Source organism: Perca fluviatilis, chromosome 10 (genome assembly GCF_010015445.1).
Source record: "Perca fluviatilis chromosome 10, GENO_Pfluv_1.0, whole genome shotgun sequence".
In the NCBI taxonomy this organism is placed as follows: Eukaryota; Metazoa; Chordata; class Actinopteri; order Perciformes; family Percidae; genus Perca; species Perca fluviatilis.
Genome location: NC_053121.1, coordinates 22,971,726 through 22,990,648, shown reverse-complemented (window position 1 = coordinate 22,990,648; position 18,923 = coordinate 22,971,726). Strand labels below are relative to the sequence as shown.

The 18,923-nt window shown below is 40.4% G+C and overlaps 1 protein-coding gene across 1 annotated transcript; it reads right to left on the bottom strand.

Annotated features, from left to right (window-relative positions):
• Window positions 1–3,093: 3,093 nt before the first annotated feature.
• Window positions 3,094–11,330, bottom strand: LOC120566541 (inactive histone-lysine N-methyltransferase 2E). Its single transcript, XM_039813065.1, has 7 exons — window positions 10,598–11,330; window positions 8,718–10,329; window positions 6,639–6,667; window positions 5,639–5,767; window positions 4,850–4,916; window positions 4,505–4,612; window positions 3,094–3,153 (listed from the first exon to the last, which is right to left on the bottom strand). The coding sequence occupies exons 1-7, from the start codon at window positions 10,708–10,710 to the stop codon at window positions 3,094–3,096; spliced, it is 2,118 nt and encodes a 705-aa protein (XP_039668999.1). The 5' UTR covers window positions 10,711–11,330.
• Between the last annotated feature and the right edge of the window lie 7,593 nt (window positions 11,331–18,923).

The window sequence follows — 18,923 nt, the reverse complement described above, 5'->3', positions numbered from 1 at the left end:
AGAAGGATGAATTAAATAATCCCAGGTTTGACTTCAAACACTGGCGACTGTTTAGTGTTGGAAGAGTAGAAGTACCAATACCACAGTGTAAAAATACTCCAAGTAAATCAAAGTTCTACCCTAAGTAAAAGTACAGAGATTGTATCAGCTAAATGTACCTTAATTCTCACAAATAAAAGTACACCTTCTGCAGAAAAATGACCCCCTGGGACTGATTTATTATTATTTATAATATGATCATTAGATGTAAATACTGATGCATTAGTAAGCATCATGTTAATGTTGTAACCATTGGTTGAGGTGGAGTTAGTTTTAACTACTTTATGTATAGTTAGGTATCTTAGTTCAGTGGTTCCCAATCTGAGGGTCAGGCAGGCCCCTCCAAAGGGTCACATGATAAAACTGAGGGGTTGTGAGATAAATAATGGGGTGAAGAATGTCAAATATATGCAGTGGAGTTAAAAGTACAATATTTTCCTCTGAAATGTAGTAGAGTGGAAGTATAATGTAGCATAAGACGGACATATTCAAAGCACTGTACAGATACCTTCATATTATACTTCAGTAAAGCACTTGAGTTAATGTCCTAGTTAGTTAATTTCCACTACTGCAAATGCTAGGTATTGTGAACTCCTTCACCCAATTAACTGACCTCAACCCAATTCCATCTGTTCCAAGTTAACAAAGCTGAAAACCTAAACTTACACTTTTTATGATGTGGCATTAAAATGACACAAGACCCAACTGTATATAATGTATGAATAAATGACAAAAAGAGAAAGCCACTGATCAATTGATCAACTGAAATTAAGTGAATATTGATCCCAAAAATATCTTTGTGGAGGATGGTAACCGAGGCGCTTTCATGTAAAGTGAAAGTAAGACTATGGAGAGGAGACTTATGCTTGTATGGGATTATGTATACAGTGCAACACGGAGGGAGGTTGGTGGTACTGAATCAATAGGATTAAACTGTTATTAAAAGTATTTATGACAGCTTGAGTCAGAGCTACAGTCAGGTTGAAGCCAGTCGTGTATTCCCCGCTCTTACAACACACCAAACAGAAAACTAAATCAAACTCTCTCCTCATATCTATAACTTATCCATAATATTCTTTAACCACATCACCATTAATCAAATTTCCAGTAAGGTAGTTAGTTAAGTAGTTAGTTAGTTCATATAGAAACATGTCATTAACAAATGTGAAAACTTGTTTTCACATGTGCTTTTTTTCCCGTAAGGCTGTCTTTAAATAGTGATACTGATGGAGATATATTGACATAATGAGGAAACTTGTGTAGCCCTCTAATGGTAGAGATGGCAAGAAGAGAAAAAAAGATCTAAACCTTTTTTTTTCTGGCACCAAATTAAGAACAAATATTACATATTTTTAGTACAGCAAATATTAAAGGTCTAATAATAGCCAAGCTGTCTCTATGTTATGTATTATACAAAGAGAGATTGCTCCTTTACTAGTGATGTTTGAAGCTGACAAGAAGAAATTTAACAAGAAAGACATCTGTAATCTGTTGCATTCATTTAAGATGAGTATTTTTATTGGTAGAACAGCCGTAATGACACAGTTATATATTGAATTGATGTAGACTAGCAGTATTCATAAATGCATGATTCAGAGGATAAAGTGTACACTGATGAGAGATGGGGCTATACAGATTAAAATAAGATTAATATGTTGCTGCTACACTCTATCCAATATATATTATCACAATACTTCCACATAATTACTGTTCAACGTTTCCATTTTTTTCTGCCCACTACATCAGCATTAAAAATCTACCCAATATCATTTTAGATAGGAAGGGCCATCTCATTTTATACACACATTCAATGAATATATACAAATCTGTGCATGTACAGTAGTCTTTTTTTATTTCATACTAATTTAAAATTATATTTCACATAAATCAATTAATACATTTTAAAACTGATAAGAGGCTATAACACTGTTAACCTCAGACCTGTTACTCTTAAGAACAGATGTTCTTGATGTCTCTGACTTTTAAAAACCTTGTCTTCCATTGTACTAATAGGTCAACTGTTAAGCTCACTACTAAAAGGAAGAGCTGCTTCTATCTAAAGGTATGAAGTATTTGTCTCTCTGTTAAATTGGGGTTACAGGGCAATAGGCTAAGGGAAAGCACAGTACATTACATCTTATTAAATTAAGCACTTAAATTGAAATATATTTATAAAGCATACTTGGAAATAGTTTCCTATAATTGTATGTATTACTGTATGTTCATATTTTTTAATATACATTTTGGCATTTAATTGCTCTGTTGCTAATTTTTTTCAACAGAAAGCTTAAGAGTTTTTTTTTATTTATTTGAGTGCAAATTGGTTTCCCAATACAGTTCTTTTTGTGTGTGTGGAAATCTTGTCCCTCCAAAATTAGCAATCATAAAATTCTACACCTAAAAGGACATGACATACAAGCCCAAAACAGATTTTCTGGTATTTTGGGGAAACAATATACAATGCATTTGACAGCAATGACTTATATGAATAAATACACATTTCAATGCAATAAGATAAGCATATACATTCATCCAGTCATGTTGTTGGATGACATTTTCATTCTGACATTTTCATTTGTTCCGCTCATCCTGCCCACTCCTGCCCACCCTGCTGCTCCTTCCCTCCACCATGGGGCTGCAGCTGCTGCAGGAAATCATCCAGGATCTGCTGGGCTGACATGGAGGTCACATCCACAACGTCCTGCTCCAAAAGTGTTACCTTTACACCGCCCTTCCCACCCCAGCTGTCACCACCCACATTTGCCTGCTCAAGGTTTGGAGGGGCGTCAGCGTGGCTAGTGCCCAGAGGAAGCTGCTGTTGGTTTTGGGGATAGAGAGGTTGTGGTCTGGCTGCATAACTGGCAGCCATTTTCTTATAGATAGCAGTGCTGATGTCAGCTGCAGAGAAAGGTGGGCTGTGGCTGGACTCATGCTGACCAGAGAGACTGCCTTCAGTTCCTATTGTTGGCACCCCCTGCTTAAATGGTATAAAGTGTAGGAAATAATTTTTTTTTGGGGGGGGGGGGGGGGGGAGAAAGAGAGGAGAAGAGGGCTTTAAATGGTATCAGCTGAATCAAAGTGCTTCTCCAACAACTCCTTTATCAAGCACGGTACCTGAGGTTGAGACACACAAAAACAAACTCTGAATTCAATCCATGTATCCATGTAAAAGAAGAAAAAACATCACTTTATAAATCTCTGAAAGCTTTCTATAATAGATATTCTCCTAATCTTTAGCTGAACAGTTTTGAATACTTGTTTGAGCTATTTCAATTGATTCAAGGGTTGAGTGTAATCTGAATTACAAAGTACAACACTGGACGCAGGTTACAAATTATGGGAAAAATCTTCTTGCACACATGAACAGATTATGAAACAATGGACCCCTGGGTACAGAAATATGTAAGCCCCCCTCCTACCTACCCCTGCCCTGCATCACTCCAGGTTGTTTTGTTTCTTTCAGCATTTTGCAAGTTAACCATATGTAATGCTGTACTCAAGTACAATTTTGAGGTACTTTACTTGGGTATTCCTATTTCATGCCATTTCATACTTCTACTTCATTTCATTTCAGAGGGAAATATTTTACTTTTTACTCCACTACATTTGTCATATATATCTCACACAATAATAGATTACAAAAAAAGGATTAGAGAAGGCAGAAAAAATAAAACAGTTTTGTGTTGCAAAACAGTTTTTTCTTTTTTCCTCTCAATTATAAAATATAGGGTAGAAGCCATAGACTGTACAAAGACAAAAACCCTTCAGGTTGATCTTGTGAACCCCAGGTTGGGAACCACTGGACTACTACCTAACTATAAAGTAGTTAAAACCAGCTCCATTTCTAAGAATGACTCCTTGAAACGAACAACCTGTCATGTCCATGCTGAACTGCAATACTAATGATAATAAAGAAGAAGGAAAAAAAACAGCTCCACTTCAACAACTACAACAGTCACAGGGGATGTTTGACTGCAGAATGATCATGAGCAAAAAAAATGTGATCAAGACATAACTTATTTTGACTGCGCTCTTTGACTTTCCAATGAGAAATGTTAATAATTGCCTCTAAAAACAGCCACTGAAAATAGAATCTCTATTTTTGACCCCATGACCCCTTGGATGCCTAGGCCCATTCATTTATTCATTTATGCTTTCACACACATTAGTAGAGAGTTGTGGCTGCACAAAAACATTTGATTTCATCGTGATTGCTACTTTATCATCTTAACTTGAGGCTCAAAATGAGAGGAGGAACAGAAGCAGGCTTAAACAAATGTGCTATTGCAAACATACATGTGTTTAAAACACAGGGTGATGTGGTCTTATAATATTACACTTCAAATGTTGGAATGAGCCATCCAACCAAGGCTTAAAGAAGACTGATCAATCCCAATAATGTATTTAGTAAAATGGTTGCTATCTGAAGTGTGCATGGATGTCCAGTAGGGGACACTGTGCTTACATTAATGTTCTCCATGGCTGCAATGGTCCGGTGGGCATCCTCCAACTCTGAGCTCAGCTGTGACACACGGTTTTGCAGGTACTTCCTCTCACTGCTCAGGTTCTCTGACTGCGCACACACACACACACACACACACACACACACACACACACACACACACACACACACACACACACACACACACACACACACACACACACACACACACACACACACACACACACACACACACACACACACACACACCGTACAATACGATGAGATTGACATGAAAGTTGCCCATGGTTTGTGAATGCAGTGAATCCCCTGGCTTCCCCAGTCTTTTCTCCTTGCAAGTTTTCTCACCGCTATATGCAGGTGTTCCCCCAGCAGGTTATTGGCCTGCTTGGTCCCAGTGTGGGTCTCTAGAAGGCTGCAAGACACAGAAAACCATAGAAGAAGAAGAAGAAGAAGATGAAGAAGAAGAAGAAGAGAAGAAAAAAAAATACCTATTATCAGTTTTATTTCCACACGCACACCACTTTATTACCATGTCATTATCTGTTAGGGTTAAAGACAGTTGTTTGTCAGGCCAAATGGCAGCCACAAACTCTCCAAACAAATATGTAACAACTGACACCAAACTGGAGCCCAGTGTGAGGTGACCATTCACTCCAGTTGCTGCAGTCTGTTGAAGAATGTGTGGTATGTGCCTGGTAGGCCGCAGTGGTTGGTTGGTGATAGATACAGGCTCGGGTCACAACAAAATTTTCACCGGTGAGTGTGAAGGGACATGACAGATGACTTGTGCCCCCCTGTCTGTGTTGGCCGGGGAAAACATGTCACTGCAGAACCAAAACACCCACAGAAATGCAAAGGGGTGAATGTATGTTCCATAGATCAATTAATCTATAAAAACTGTTATGTAAAGCCATAGGTTGGCCTGATGGATTTTGGCTCTGTAATCAATATGTGTGCCCTCCTCACACCATTTCACTCTCATATGGAAACATGTTGTCTTTTATGTATTGCATCATCATACTACACGTAGAAGAGATGTAATCTTCAGTATTTATTTGTGCATTCAAATGATAGGGTATATGTAATGTTAATTCATCATGCATGTTGAATTTTGTTCCGTTTATGATCCCAAACCTTTTATATTTTTCCTTGACGTGGCTGAGCTCGTCCCTGGTCCTCTGCAACTCCACCTCCAGGCTCTCAATGCAAACCACAGTCTGCAGCAAGTTCTGGTGAAGATCTGTATTCTCCTCCTGCAGCGCCCTGAACACAGAGGAATGATGGTAGATGGAGTTTTGTCACAGATCCTGGAAAGTATTTAAATGTGTTGCCTTTATATTTTCAAACAGTAATTACCCTTAAGAACTATTGAAGATGAGGCCTTTTCTCATATGCCTCCATTTGAAGAGTCTATTCATTATCCAAAAAAGTTTTTATGTAACTTTGAAACATGCCACATTTCACGTCATGTTGATATCAAACTTCATTACTACACATAAGACTTAGACAAAATGATATATATACTGCATTAAAAAGGGTTTTGACTTTAAAAAACAAACTACAAAGATGGCTGTTACATAGGTTGAATGACAGTTAGCACTATTTTAGCTATAGAGCTACAGAGGTCTGGCATTCAGCACTTCAGCATTATTTTATTATTAATTTTATTATTATTATTATTATTATTATTAACAACAAACTCAAATAGATCAATCTGTGCCTATTGTACATTTTACACAAACTACAAAATGATATGAGAGGAATAGTCAGGAACAGCATCAATGGAAATTATGTATTACATATAGGGGGGTAACATATTTTGGTATGAAAGCTAAGATTTTGTAGTTTAACTTTCATATAGTGTTTTTATTATTTTGTCCAACCTCTTTTAAACTTCTCTTTCACATATTCTTATTTCTAACAACATAGAGATGCATGGTTATATAAATCAGTTCCATAAATACCATGCCTCTTCCTGTTAAAACAGGAGTGGAGGAAGAGAGGATGCTCATTAGTGTGATCAATAACCACTGACCCATCTCGAGATAGACAGAGAGAGAACAGAATGGGATAGAGAGAAATGTATGAAAAGCTGCACTCAAAAGGTGAAGTGAGCAATATGTTGCACACTTACTGGAGATGGTCGGCATCACACAGTGTGTCCTTGAAAAAGAATAAAAGAAGGATGAGAGAAAAAGATAAGATACAGGACACATTAGGATGTAATACTAACGTAACTGACTTTTCCTTCGGTGCAAACATCCAGTACAATCCATAAGTGTTTGAACAGTCTTGTTTTGGCACTGTACTCCAGCACATTGGATTGAAATGCAATTTGAGTGCTGTGTAACAACAGTAAACCTCTTTTGTACCTCAAAGAGCAAAATGGGTGACAGGTTCTTCACTGTTCACCCAATATGAATGTGAACACTCCATATGCACCCTTGCTGTAAGTCAGAACTTCAACCTCATAGTTATTGTTTCATTTGAATTTCAGTGTGCTGGAGTAGAGCCAAAACAATGACAAACAAACATATCACTGTCCAAATAAAACATGCCCTGATATTCAAGCATGCAAACTGGAACTTTGGGAAAAAAAAGCCATTTACAGGAAAAGATAAACAAATGAATGGTTTCAGGTCCCTAAGTCCGCAGGGCAACACGCAGTTCAGAACTGATTCCAGTCTATAGGTAAAACAGCATAGGTAGCCTATATAAAGAACAATAAGTAGTAAGAAAAATGACATCACACCCATCCATTCATTTTCTATATACACCAAGGGAGCTGGAGCCTTGCCCATGCACACATTGTGTTAAAGGCAGGAGTACACACCCAGGATGGGTCACCAGTCCATTACTGACTGTCATGTACAGATTGAATAAACTATTGAGTTATGGCAGACCTGCTCCCGGAAATGGACTCCACTAGAATTGATTAGTTCTTTGCCCCTCTGTATGGGTGTTTGTGTGAATTCGCTGAACCTTAATTTGAAAAGACAAACTCAGTGAGACCAAATCCCACACAGCGACCAAATGGAAAATGTTATGTAATGTTGTGTGTGATTATCAGTACATAACAGTGTAAGCCTGCAGCAGATTCGAACATAAGAACAACGTGATCCTTTCTCTTATCCAACCAACCTCTCTCACATAGTTCTGGCTGCTGCTATGTGAGCTAGTGTGAGAGATTTGTCCCAGTGGATGTGTGATGTGTGTAATGTTACTTTCTATGCCTATACAGTCGATTCACAGAACATACAGTAGCTCAGGGATGATCTTTGAAAACAAACAATTACACCATTTAGGGCAGGAATGACGTGTGTATGTATATTTATATGGACATGTACACAGTTAGATTCTTCAATAAGCTTGTTTTTCTACTGTCGTTTGCCAATCTTTGAGGATCACATTGGAGATAAATTATAATAAGTGACAAATAAGCCATGCGTTATCCCTAAGTAATATATCTCAGTCAGCGAATATAATTTATTCATAATCATTTATATGATATGTGGTAATTTTAAAACGTTTATTAAATAAAATCAATTTGAAAATCAAACAAAGGGATGGAGAAACCTTTGCATCACACCACAAATGACCTTCAATTGGGGAATTTATGAGAAAATACATGAATCAAATTGTGTTATATTGTGTTGTCATGAGTCAGACTCCTGAAAAAGAAAGAAGAATCATGAGTCTGACTGTAAAACCAGTCAGCGATAAAGCTTCTGAAGGCATAATACTGCAATAAGGGGAGGATATATCTGCGTAGACAGAACAGAATGCAGTGTTGCTCCTCTCTTGCAGAGGCAGTACAGCTGAGTCACAGGCTGTGTAGGACGTGTCAAACACTACCGCACTACAAGCTGAGTCATTCTTCAGCAATGCAGCAGATACTAGTCTTGTACTTTCGGGGGAAACTCCATTTGATACTACCTGTTTTATCAATTTAAGAGTGGCAAATGCCAGCATACAAGCTTATTTGTTAAAGAATGCAACTGTATAATATTATAATAATCACATATGCATATGTGTTATCAACCAAAAGTTTCCTTACTTTTCCAAACTGAAATAAGGTGTGTGCATCATACAAGTAACATTTCACTTTAGATTCATGATCTGAGGCCTAAAATCTCCCTCCACTCCAGTCTCTCCTGTCTCATATTATTGTACCCTAATAAAAAGAGCAAAAATACTATCAAAATAAACTCACCCTGCGTTGTTTAGAATGCCCCATATGCTGTGACTGGTGTGGACCACTCTGCTCCGGGCTGTGGTTGGTAGCTGTGGAGGCTGTGTCTCTGGCCCTGGGTGAATCAGATTTTGTGGATGAAGACTCAGATCCGAGGCCTGGCCCCACACCCTTGGCTGAGGATGGAGGGGAGCTGGCGGGCCCTCTCTGCCCAGGACCGGGGTGCACCTGTTGAGGCTGATGCTGAGGGAAGTGTTGGGTATGTTGACTGTGGGAGGCAGTGGGCTGCTGTTTGCGGTGGTGACATTGTTTGGGCTGGCTGGGTTCTGGGCTGGTGCTGGTGCCATCTGTGAGGTAAGGGCCACCTCTACCATATCTGTCCCCTGACACAGAGCCCCCAGTGGGCGATGGCCTCCTGTCTTTACGGCTGCTTTCATGGTGAGTATTGTGGCTGGGAGAGTGGGGGTGGTGATGAGGCGGGGGACTACCGTGGTGGCTCCTAGCTGCATATGAGATCAGTTTGTCAGGATTGGAGCATTCCGAGAGTTTCCGAGGGCTGCTGCAAGCTGCTTTCTCCTGTCTGCTGGGCTGTTTCAGGTGCTGCTCCCTGTCCTCCCCTGAGCTCTCTCTGTTCTTCTTTGGTGGGAGCTGAGGCTTGATTGGGCCAGGTGTTTGTGCTGGGGCATGTATCTTCCCAGTAGTTTTATTATTATTAGTCACACCCAAGATGTTGAGAGCTGAGGGACTTATGACCTGTTTTGTAATCTCATCTAGAAAGGCTGAGAATTGCAACTTTCCCTGCACAAAATTTGCCCTGGTCTGCTCTATCTCAACTTGAGTTGCCCCTTTCCCTTTCTGCCCACTGGGATCTTGTTCTGAAACTCTTGGGGACAACACCTCCATCGACTTAGCCTTGCGGATGTCAGTATGAGGCTCCTTTTTTTTGAGGATGCCTTTGCTGGGTAGCTGAATGGAGGACACTGCTCTCTTGGGGGCCCTGGAGACCCCTAACAGAAAGTCCTCCTCACTGAAAGCCAGGCTTCGGTTCAAACTAGCTGCCTTATACAACGGTCCATAGTTGATGTGTGGTGCTCTGGATGGTTTCCCTCCAAGATCACTTTCATTGCCCTGCAGGAGGCCTTGTTCACTTCTGCTGTGACCTCGGTCAAGAGAAGCAAAACCACGCTTTCCCCTCTTTTGTGCACTCTTATGTATCTCATTACAAACACTGCCGTTCTTGTTGTGTTTGATGGTGGCAAGGACAATAGGCTCGCTGCTGTCATCCTCCCTGAAACCTCTGCGCACATCTGAGATGTTGGAGCAGGACAAGGAGTGCTGTGGCAGCTCAGCAAGACGAAGAGAAAATGGATCATTTGCACTCTCCTCTGCGTTCCATGAGGAAAAAGAGGAGGAGGAAGAGGACGAAGAGAGGGAAGAGGAAGAGGCCCGAGAGAGAGTAACAGGTGTATTGTGGTCGTAAAGTATCTCATCCTCTTCGCTGTGGTGAAATTGCTGTGTTTGATGGTGGGCATCGTGATGAGGGCAGTCATGGAGATAGCGACCATGTTGATGGTGACGGTGGTGTCCTTGGCTTCCATCAATATTTCTGTCTGTGTCATTAAACGTTGTATACCTACAACACAAGGACACAGGAATATAAGCAACTTTAATGATGTCAGTTTTAGATTGGCACATACATAAATGCATTGCATGATATAGTACTGATGCACAATTACAACTTAAAACTATTGCCAGAATATGTATATTTGATTCCAAAATGCAGATGCCTTCAAATGTAGCGCTTGCACTATAAAGGCAAATGTATGTAATTATCTTTTCTCTTAATACCTCTTCCATTAGAAATAAATGTAAATCTGGCCGATTGAAATGAACCATCCTACCTGTGTGACTGAGGGTCTTGGTGATGGGGAAGGTGATAGTGGTGGTGGTGCTTCCGCGGCTTGATCTCTTCCGGGCTAGAGGGGCTGTGAACAGGCTTAAAAAACTTCTCCATGACCCGTCTCTTCCCTGGTTGTAGGCTGTCGATGGTCCTGGTTGGGTTGACAAGGGGCACTGACGGTGATCCCTGTCGGTACTCAGCTGTTTCCACTAGTTTTTTTCTTCTTCTGACAAATCTCTGTCTCTATAAGACTACAACTTGTCTGTCAATGTCAGCTGCTGAGATCATCACGTCAGACCATACAACAATCACAATTTTTCAAGTATTGTGAAAATTAAATCATATTCTAAACTAGCTCATAAGGAGTTCAGTCCTCAAAAAGTAACCTTCTCAACACAGGATAAATCTCCAAGTGTTTCAGCAAAGCATCCAGTAGTGGGCTTGTTTACCCATATGAATATGTTTGTCTCCCTCAGCGGCTGGCAGCAGAATAATGAAATCACGCCTTGTGAACAGGAATGTATGAAATTCTGGATGGTGGCTTGATTTTGCTTCACGCCTGATGTAACAGCTGGGTGCTCATTGAACCAGCTGAAAGAGCAAGACCTTTGTCCTCATACAGGAGACAATCGAACCGAGCCCTGTGGAACAGGATCGATGACATGGTTCATTTAACCCACAGCTATAACTTGCAGAAGCGCACTTAAACTTCATGTCTATATCCTCTAATCTTGTGTGACATTTTTTTGTTTACTTTGTTCTCACCACTATTGTTATTAATATACAATAAGGTATGGTATGAGAAGGTACAGTATGAGAATGAACCAATGCTATTAAACTGCCCAACATTTACGAGGGGTGGGCAATATGACGATACATACCATGGGATGTATAAATGTATCAGCCATCAGAGATTATATCATACAATCTTTATTGTGGCAGCTATCCCTTAGTGTCTCTGGTTCTTTTAAATCATTGTTGGCAATGTTGCAAATCATTAAGCAAGGCAGCTGATGGTCATTTTTGCATCAATGTCATTAAGTGCTTTGATTTGTCAGGTATCTAGTTTCATGGCTTGGTCAAAATAATGTTCTTTTTCAGGTTATTTGATTCATAAACTGATACAGCTTTCATCTATATTTCAAAAAAAACTTCTCAGTGATTATTACAATTGAATACACTTCACAGCTTCTAACGCAATCCCTGAGTCACTCAATGCAAATTGAGAACTCCTTCATGACTTTGATTAGCGAGTATCACACAAAGGTTTTGATGAGCCTATAGCTTTAAAGGCCTTGGTTATCACATGCAAGAAGATGCCTCTTTTTCTAACCTGTCTAACAACTATGAAAAAGATCAAATCATTGGAGGTAGGGAGGGGCTGAAACTCATCCAGAGGACAACTCCCCACTGTCCAAGTCCACTTCTAAGCAGTTCAACTAACTCTCCCCCAAAACCGTTTTCTCAATTTGCATTCGCACTGGCCAGGTGGCCATAGGGACTAAAGGAGGGGTAAGGGAGTAGCCTAATGCAAGCACGGCACGGTCTTTATAGCGTTAAAATCAGAAAACAAATACACCAAAAAAGAATGAACTACATTCTAAATCTAATGTATATAGCATATTTGTCATAATTTAAACAAGTTTCCCGAAGAGAAACTGGTATCTCTCTCTCCCCCGCCGGCTGCGGTTTGTGTGTGTGTGTGTGTGACGGCGAGTTTGTCAAGCCCGCAGGGCACGCTTGTGGAGTTTAACTCCGAATAGACAGTTTACCACAGGTTCCCGTTAATGTTATGATGGACACGTGTTGTGATATTTAAACAAACGAACCGTCAACGGCGAAATAAAAGCCTGTTATTTACGAGAGCGGTCTGAGAGACCACCAGCTGACAGCGGGGTTTCTGAGCAGGACATGGCCAAGCAGCGAGCTAGCGGCCGGGGCAGGCGCCTGCCCACTGTCGCCTCACTTCATGGAGCTTCTCACCTCCGAAAACTTTGAAGCAAATTGTCAATTCGGCATAAATTTTCGCAAGACTGCCGATATTCGAAATTTTAACAGTTCATTTTTCGCCTAAAACGTTGTCAGAAGTGAATTTAGTGATGAATAAGATGGCGAAAATGTTCCCGTTGTCTGTCTGTAGGCCTACCGGAAACCCGACCCTCGTTGACCCTATGCTGAAAAGGGAACAGCGAAAAGACCCTGCTCTGAAGTAGGAGCTGAAAGAGTTAGATGAACTGCAGCCAGAGGGACTTAAAAATACCCAAATCGGTCCAGTCGGAACACGAGATAAAAAGAGTTCTAGGAATTTTATGTTTTAGGAACTGCAAAAATCCCTCCGGTCGGAAAGCGGCTAATGGTTAAAAGTGATCCTTCACACCCTTTGAATTCACACTTTGAGCTTTTACCCACGAATAAGAGCAGTCAAAAAATACAATCAGTCTTTCTTGCAAAATGCAATTATTATATTGAATTATTTAGTATATGATTTTGTTAAACCAATAGTCCAAAACCCAAAAATATTCATGAAAAGAAGCAAATCCAAATTGGGTATTTTTACCCAATGAATGACTTGAACTATTAATCAACTATAAAAAAATGCTTCCAGTTAATTTTCTGTTGATTGACAAACTTAAAGGTGGACAGAATACCAAATTCACTGCAGTCCTAGAGTAGCATGTGACAGGTTTTTGTTTTGTGACCTGGATATAATACTTTATTAGCAAGTGTGGAAGAAACGTTCTCTCCAATTCAGTGGCTGGTTCAGATGAGTTGTATTCACTGCGCATGGAAAAAGAAGCTCACAAGAAACTCACAAGTAGTTGTAGGATTCTCTCTGACCAGAATGAGTTTTCTGGTCAGGGTTTTATACAAAGTTACAGAAAGCAACAGAATATTAAAAGGCATTCATTCACAAAACTATCTGAGTAGATTTACATAGACCCAATAGCCTAGTATCTGCTCAAACTATTGAAAAGCGGTCCTTTGTTTAAATGAGGTGTGAACACAAGGTGTAGGCCTAAACTCTGCTGGAGTCTGGCTCCAGCCCTAAAACAAAAAGGTCTCACCAACAGTCACTTAAAGGAATATTTCACCGCTGGAAAGCTGAATATATCTTTAAATTGGGTCACTTATGTAGTAGAAATGTGAAAAAAAAATTGAAATTGGTGCCTTCTAGGCCGAGAAAAGCCAGAAAATGTGTTTTGGTCTTATATGGATGAAAAACACCAAATCCCAGAATGCACCTGCTTCGTTGCTTTGAGTCCACTCCCAAGCCACGCCTACCGCTTGACAGACCGACAGAGGCATTCAACTCAACTCAAGCGTGTTTTATTGTCATTTCAACCATATACACGAAACAACGTTTCATCGTGACTCAAGTGGTGTTACACATTTAACATATATAAAAACGACATTATATAAAAACGACATTATATAAAAACGACATTATATAAAAACGACATACGAAACAGGCTACATTTAGTACACACACTTTATAGGCTCCGTAAAGTTCAGCTAACGCATACTAGCATTAGCGCTTGGTGGGCTGTAAACACCGAGCATAAACACAGCCGTGAATTAGTGTGTAATGTAGAATGGTCGGCATTTAACAGTCACAAACTCCACCAGCAGTTAGCAGTTAAATGGATACAAATCACCACATTTCTGCGCCCACTTTCGGTGTTAACACAGCCCACCTCTTTTACCTGGCGACAGAGCATCTCTAGCTCGGAGGGCTAGCAGGCCTGGTAGCTGGACAGTCCGGTACACTATTCAGGCAGGTTTCCACAACAACAAAAACACGGCAGTCTCTAAACTCACGTTGGGAGTGTCGTTGAAGTTGGATGTAGTCCAGTTTGTGGTCTAAATGAGCGGACACTTGCAAGCAGGATCCGTAAAGTTCAGCTAACGCATACTAGCATTGGTGTAGCTAAACACAGAGTATAAACACAGCCGTGAATTAGCGTGGAATGTCGAATGGTCGGCATTTAACAGTCACAAGCTCCACCAGCAGTTAGCAGTAGCTAGTTGGATTTTATTTCTACACCAGTCCGTTTAACACAGCCCACCTCCACGGGCCGGCGAGAGCAGCCTGGTAGCTGGATAGTCCCGGTTCCGGTACACTGTTGTTCAGGCATGTTTCCACAACAACAAAAACACAGCAGTCACTGAACTCACGTTGGGAGTTTCGTTGAAGGAGGATGTAGTCCAGCTTGTTGTTTAATGAGCAGACACTTGCAAGCAGGATGGCTGGGACAGGTGGACAGCTAGCGTTAGCTTTCCACCTAGCCGATGAGGATGTCCCCTGCGCCGGCCGCGGCATTGAGCGACACCGCTGGTCTCCGTGCAGCGAAGCTCCACGTGAAGTATTGCCGAGTATTGCGTCTGTAATAACGTTTCTTCCATATTCTCCGATCTGTACCGATGTATCCCGGTGGTACACACGTCCGGTAGTTTGAATGCAGATAATTGTTGTAAATGTTTTCTGCTGAAAACCGAAAGCCTGTTTAGTGAAGATTCAAGATGGCTGACAGTCGTTTTCATTCGGAATACCTCGGCCAGACTCGGCAGTCCAACCCCCTATGGGCGTGTTGAAAACATACGGAAGTAGATCCTACTACTGGCTGTAGTCCTTTGCCTCTGGCCCAAAAATCTTCCAATGACGCAAAAATCGTCATTTTACGTCATCGGAAGATTTTTTCCAGGCCCCAAATGCAGAAATCTCTCGTTTCAGGGGGACATGAGGGAGGGAGGCACGGTCATTCAGAAATACTATCGGGTTTCTACTGATACAAAGCTGAATGCTAAATCGGTGAAGTATCCCTTTAAGTAAATGCTTTGTTTTAACACTAAGCTATTCAAAAGGCAGAAAGACTTAAATACTCTAAAATAGTCAAAAATGTTGTTCAGAAAATAATAGGAACTTAATCAATGATCAGGAAAAAGGATATCAAGATAAAATAAGACCAAAACTGTTTGGTAATTAATTTTCTTGTTGCTCACCCAATCTGGAAGTTGTTTATCACTCCCTCTGCACCAATACACTGCAGTATATTCAACATTCACTGCATCTCCTCCAAACTGAAGATGTCAAGGAAACTACTGTACATGAGGTCTGTTTTAGCATCTAAATGTTGTGTTTGCTTAAAGGAAAAGGAAGGAAGAAAACTTAGGGGCAACTAGTTATATAGCTAATCCAAACAGCTACAATATTTAAATAAAATAAATGCTTTTGTTTCGACATTAATAATTTAAGAACTTTGGTTTTCTGTAGAAAAAAACTATGTATTTGTCTTAAACTAAGGAAAATAAATTATGTTGGTATCTAAAAACGCCACTGTCAATGACATAGAATATTTGGGTTGCCCAGACTTGTCCAAGAGAACTGTAATCATGTTGATAACGAGATTAGCAGAGACTGCACCCTCTGTTGGTGAACAAAAGTAACTCCCATCTTGGCCTTTCAGTACTGGTATTTTTCCACCCTGTCATAGCAACAAACCTGGCACTGAAAGTTTCTGGATATTTCTAGCTTTATCACGTATACTCTGCAGCCAACATTAACGCTCTAAAATTGTATCACTAACGTTCAGGTTGAATTGGACATTAAAGCCTAGACTAGCATAATTAAGGCTTTTAAAAGTAGGTCTAAATGATACATGATACCACATCTGATGGAAAATACTGCAAGCCCCAACAGCTTTTAGGCAACTACTAAATCTACCACAAAGAAAAACACGTTATTGAACATAGGCCATCCAATAGAGGACATGAGTTAGCTGTTTTCTATTGTTCGTCAATCACAAATGGCATATCATTGCAGTAAAGGGGAAGGAGATCCGGCAATTCAACCATATTCCAGTTTGATCCGGTTTGTCGGACCGTGTTACACACAAATAAAGATTAATCCACGCAGACGTTCATGTGACGTCAGCTTTTTTGGCTGTAGTTATCATCGTGCAAAAGGTTTACAAATGTGTCTTTGTTATTGTAAATTACTTCACTGTTTTGCGTATCTTGTTTTTCAAAAATACTGAAATCAACAGACAATCTTAACACAAACACACTATACTTTAGTGTTCAAGAATGCCATATGTATCATTGATTTCCCCGCATTTATTCGTTTTCTTGATTCAACTTTCTGTTTTGAACTCGAATATAAAGCCACAGTGAAATTTTAAGCGTCTCTTTCGTGTGAATGTGGGACTACTTTTTTCACTGGATGAATACCTCCTCTTGTCGTAGCCGGATCACCCAAACAGTATAAATAGGGTTAGTGACGCCTTCTCAACTCAGACTGCATTGATACGAATTCGGCGTTCTTTGAGGCGTAGCAGGTTAAACCGGTCTTGTTTATTTCCTTTTAATACTGAGTTTCGGTCGTTGGAGATGAAAATATGTAGATTTAATCTACTTAATTTGATATTTGTGTGTTTTGGGAATGAAGTGTGTTTTGATTAGCTAGAGACCGTAAGAATTAGGCCCTGCCTCGAACGCTTAGCTAGCTAGCTGACATTAACATACGTTAACTTCAAGATTGAATTGTACCTTCTATTGTCTTTTTAAGCAGTCTTTCTCTTTAATTTTTACTATTCAACGGGCAAAAATGTCAATGAAAGTCCGCCTTGATCCGAAACCTAGCTAGCTAAGCGTAACTTTTTTTTTTGTCGACACTAGCTAGTAACGTTAAATATCCGCTAACGGCAGGCCTAGCGAGCCAAATATAGGCTCATTTTAATGCCAACATTAGGACGTCACGCTTTCGTTTTTCGTCACGCTCGTCTTTTTGGCCTGACAAAATAACGTTAACTTTTTTCTTTTCTTCCAGTAACTGTTATATTTTTGTCAAAGGTTAACGTTAGTATTTTTTTTTTTTCTATGAGTCGAATCCAAGTTGGTGCTTGTAACGGTAGTTGGCTCAAGATGGGAGCCGTGACGTAGCAGCCTGCAACGGCTATTGGTTGATTTGAATAACTCGTCACGCAACTAGAGATGGAAAGGGAGTGGTCTGTATTTTTACCAGCTGCGGGTCAGGTACGGTGCTCAAAGCTACACCGAGAGACAAGTGTAACCACTAACTGTATTAGAAGCCTTGAATAGTAATTTAATGATGGGCTGCGACTAGATTACTGTGAACTTAACAAGACATTGAAACGATACTGAGGGTTAGGACTTGCTCGTAAACAGATCTTGGAATAGAGTTATTGAACTGGGAAAAAAAAAAAACGTAAGCAGACTTTAACCTGCGACGGTTACTTCAGAGAGCAGTTGTCTATAAATGGCAAGAAGAATAATATAAAACATGCTATGGCTTTATTTAAAAGTGAAGTTAGTCAGTTATAAATATCAGTTAAGAACTTCGAGGGACAGAGGCACCCGTTTTTTTCTTTTCTTTTTTTTTTTTCTTCAAAGAACTTTGTTGTAAACCAAAGAAGCATTTGAGACAATCACGTTATTTTTGTGTATTTAAAAAGGGTGAGGCTCAGTCTCTAGTCTATGCCATTGTTTAGGCAAGCATTGATAATGCATTTATGCAGATTTTCTTTTTTTTTGATTCCTTAAGGTGCACTTTAGTGGCTCGGTCATCACACTTTCCTTACAAGTGGTAGTTTTAAAGTTTGAAGAGTGTTTGTATTTCTTTTGACCACAATGACACAGGAAATGGTTTTAAAGCAGCTTTCAAGGAATCAGAGCTTGTATAATCAAAGCTGTAGCTCAATTAATCTATATGGACTTTGAGTTGTCAATTTTTTATTTTTTTTTTGCTTAGAGAAGACAAGATTTTTTGGGGGGTGGGGGGTTGAAATGGACTGAGTTATCGAGGGGATGAATGGACTTAGTTATTAAAGGAAGATCGCAGGACCAGCGCGGAGCGAGGCCATGGGACACAGGAGGACCAGAGTGTGGAGCCAGGCAGGACAGGACCAGGGGGCGTGGGAGGACCAGAGTGGTTCCAGGCAGGACTGTCAGGACAGGACCAAAGGGCATGGAGGGAAGAGCAGAGGGTTCCCCAGAGAGCAGGGGCGGCTGCAGCTGTCCATGAGTGTACACCAGAGGGAGCCAGAGGCGAGGTGCAGGGTAGCAGCAGCGCAGAGGGGCCATTGCTGAAGCAGTTCCAGAACAAGCCAGCCAGTGATGAGAGGGTGGGACAGGGCGCACAAGTGTCTTCTAGCTTCACAAGTTTAAAGCAAGGCGGTGGTTTGTATATTGGGTAGAGGTATCTCTGTAACATTCTCAGGCATTTAGTTTTTTATACTACTTTCCAGAAACAATTGTTGTAGAACACAATTTCTCGCACAGATCTCTCTTCCTCTTTACAGGCAAGCCGT